Source organism: Grampus griseus, assembly GCF_964374135.1.
Source record: "Grampus griseus genome assembly, chromosome: 5".
Taxonomy (NCBI): Eukaryota; Metazoa; Chordata; class Mammalia; order Artiodactyla; family Delphinidae; genus Grampus; species Grampus griseus.
Window position 1 is genome coordinate 181,681 of NC_138998.1, and position 3,378 is coordinate 185,058.

The 3,378-nt window shown below is 37.3% G+C and overlaps 1 protein-coding gene across 1 annotated transcript; it reads right to left on the minus strand.

Annotated features, from left to right (window-relative positions):
• Nucleotides 1-1,471: 1,471 nt before the first annotated feature.
• LOC309822972 (thioredoxin-dependent peroxide reductase, mitochondrial) lies at nt 1,472-3,140 on the minus strand. Its single transcript, XM_082655081.1, has one exon. The coding sequence runs from the start codon at nt 3,122-3,124 to the stop codon at nt 2,351-2,353; it is 774 nt and encodes a 257-aa protein (XP_082511207.1). The 5' UTR covers nt 3,125-3,140; the 3' UTR covers nt 1,472-2,350.
• Nucleotides 3,141-3,378: the final 238 nt, after the last annotated feature.

The following is a 3,378-nucleotide window of genomic DNA, read 5'->3' on the forward strand; positions in this document are numbered from 1 at the left end:
TTGTCTCTATTTCTTCAAAAGCTTAAGGTAGTAAAGGGACACTTTTATGTCAACTGCCAACACCAAACAACACAACACGCCAGCAACAGAAATCTTTACTCACAGCATGTTGGGTTCTGCTTTCATGTTGCACCCAGAGGAAAATATAAACTTACAGACACACTAATCTGCACATATGAAGGATCACCATCCAAGCACCAGCAAAGAAACACTGCACATGGACTACTACTATGTAAGTAATTACACCTATAATAGTAGCCCATGCACAATGCTGTTTTACATTTACATATATAATATACATACGTGTGTGTTTATATATATACAAATATATAATATATGTAATTTTTATTAATATCCTGCATGTACTATAAAGCATTACCAAAAAGATCATAAAATAGATACAATAACAGGTAAGGATTTAAATATTGTCTTCTCTTACCCTATGAGATATAAAGCTTACCCTCCCTGATTCAAAAATGAATATTACATAATTCTGAAAAATACATTAGCTGCTGGATTATCAAATGGCATCTTTTTCAGTGAGATTCTAGAGGTCATTGCTGCTGAGGCTGAACAGTTGAGCCACACTTCCTGTAGATTTTGGTTGACACCTAAAGTACAAGGCACTCAGTCAAATGTGAAGTCAGATAAATAATGAATACTTATTTCAGTATAACTATTTCCCAAGTATTTCATACAAATATTGCCAATAATTACAACTTGATAACATGCAAGAATAACGTTTTCCTTCACACAGCAAACACAGAAGTGTGTTCCATTTCTATGTTCAACTTTAAATAGACATATAAAGTTGCCTGTTTCAGAGAGACACTGCTTTTTTTTAAAAGTTTTGCATTTTGTTGAGAATTTTTGTATGTATGTTCATCAGCTATATTGGGCTATCATTTTCTCTCCTTGCAATGTCCTTATCTGGCTTTGGTATCAGTGTAATGCTGGCCTTGTAGAATAATTTTGGATGTGTTCCCTCCTCTTCAAGTTTTTGAAAGACTTTGAGAAGGATTTGTGTTAATTCTTTTTTAAATGTTTGGTAGAAATTGCTAGTGAAGCCATCTGGTCCTGTGGTTTTCTGTGTTTGGAGGATTTTTGATTACTGACTTAATGTCTTTATTTGTTATTTGTTCAGATTTTCTGTTCATAATTCATCCTTGGTAGGTTGTGTGTTTCTAGAAATGTATCCATTTCTTTTAGATTATATAATTTGTTGGCATATAGTTCATAGTAGCTTCTGATGATCCTATACACTTCTGTAAGTATCAGTTGTAAGGTCTCCTGTCTCGTTTCTGATTTTATTTATTTGAAACCTCTCTCTCTCTTCTCTCTTTTAGTTATTCTAGACAATAATTTGTCAATTTTGCTTATGTTCTCAAAGAACCAGCTTTTAGGTTTTTTTTTTTTTTTAGTATTTTAAAATGTTTATTTTTATATTTTTTTACATTGAACACTTCAGGAAATAAAATAATTACAATGATTCAAATGCATGAATGATTCAAATTCAAAATGCAATCCCTGGATTCAATAATTATCCTTTATAATTATGTCCAATAAATATTAGAAATGTATGTAGGCACTAAGTCAGCTAACAAAATAAGTAAATTAATTATATAAAGTATAAATCTCAGGACTGGGGAACATGCATGGTCAGTTAAGTCACTTGGCCACTGTAGGTGGTTTTTTAAAAAACATGATTCACATCTGCTTCAATCACATACACATTCATTGCAAGTGTTTTGTTTTGTTTTGTTTTCCTGGCCACACTGCATGGTATGTGGGATCTTAGTTCCCTGACCAGGGATCGAACCCACGCCCCCTGCATTGCGAGCACAGAGTATTAACCACTGGACCACCAGGGAAGTCCTGCAAGTGTTAAATTAGACAATTGATGCTAACAACTTAAAACTATGATCTTAAAAGAAAATTCAGTTTAATACAAAGAAACTCAAGAAGAAAATTTCAGGACCCTTGATCAGAAGCTTTTGATGCCTCTCACACTACGCTAGTGTACACAAAGGTTCAAGTAAGGCTGATAAAGAAGAGTTGTTTCCTTTTCCCTTTGAAGACATGATCCAAGAAATAGGGGAACTGCACATTCTATAGCAACTAGCCATCCATCCATACACTGCTAATAAAGGACTCCTTACATTAGTAACTAGCCACATTTTAAAAGCCTTGGCCAATGTTACAAAAACAAAACATTTAGAGTAATATTTACGAATACAAGCATAATTGTTTTTTTTTGCCTTCTATAAATAATAATCTTTGAAATGCTAAAAGTGAGTTCCAGCTGTGGTTCTTTTCTGGTGTGGGAAGCTGCAGGTGCACGTGGGATGGTCTACTGATTTACCTTCTCAAAATATTCTTTGGAAGCAGTCGGATGGGGCTTGATTGTAGGAGAATCTGGTGTCCAGTTGGCTGGGCAGACTTCTCCATGGGTTTCTACAAACTGGAAAGCCTTCACCAAGCGGAGGGTCTCTTCCACGCTTCGACCCACTGGGAGATCATTGACGCTCAAATGTTTGATGACTCCGTTGGGGTCAATTATGAAGAGACCTCGTAGTGCAAGGCCGGGACCTTCTAACAGCACACCGTAGTCTCGGGAAATCTGTTTAGTCAAGTCTGACAAGAGTGTGATGTGCATGTGGCCCAAACCGCCATTCTTCCTTGGTGTGTTTATCCAGGCCAGGTGGGTGAAGTGGGAATCCACTGACACTGCAACGACTTCACAGTTCACATCGTGAAATTCATTGGCTTTGTCACTGAAAGCAATAATTTCTGTAGGACACACAAAGGTGAAATCCAAAGGATAGAAGAAGAGCACTAAATATTTCCCCTTAAAGTCATCAAGGCTTATTTCTTTGAACTCTCCATTGACAACAGCTGTACCCTTAAAATAGGGCGCATGCTGGGTGACGGCAGGGGCATGGCATGAGGAACTGGTGCTAAAGGCGAATTTTGCTTGAGCAGAGCCAGACCACAGTGCATTTGTCAAGCACGTTCTTCGAGAAGCAGCAGGCCTAAGGGCTGCAGAGGCAGAAATGCCCCAAGGAATGGCACTCACTTGTCGGACAAGCGAAGTCCGGAGCAACCTTCCCGCCACGGCCGCCATCTTCAGGGTGCACGGCACCCACCCAGCTTTTAGTTTTGTTGATCCTTTCTATTGTTTTCCTGGTGTGTGTTTCATTTATTTCCACTCTAATGTTTATTATTCATTTTGCTAACATTGGGCTTAATTTTTTTTTCAAGTTCTTGAGGTGTAAATTTTGTCTTTTTATTTGAGACCATTTTAATATCTTAACATATGCATCTAACACTAAAACATCATCTCAGAACTGCCTTTGCAGCATGCCATAGGTTTGATAT

Coding starts and splice junctions, on each gene's coding strand:
- LOC309822972 (XM_082655081.1), bottom strand. CDS start 3,124: ATGGCGGCCGTGGCGGGAAGGTTGCTCCGGACTTCGCTTGTCCGACAA.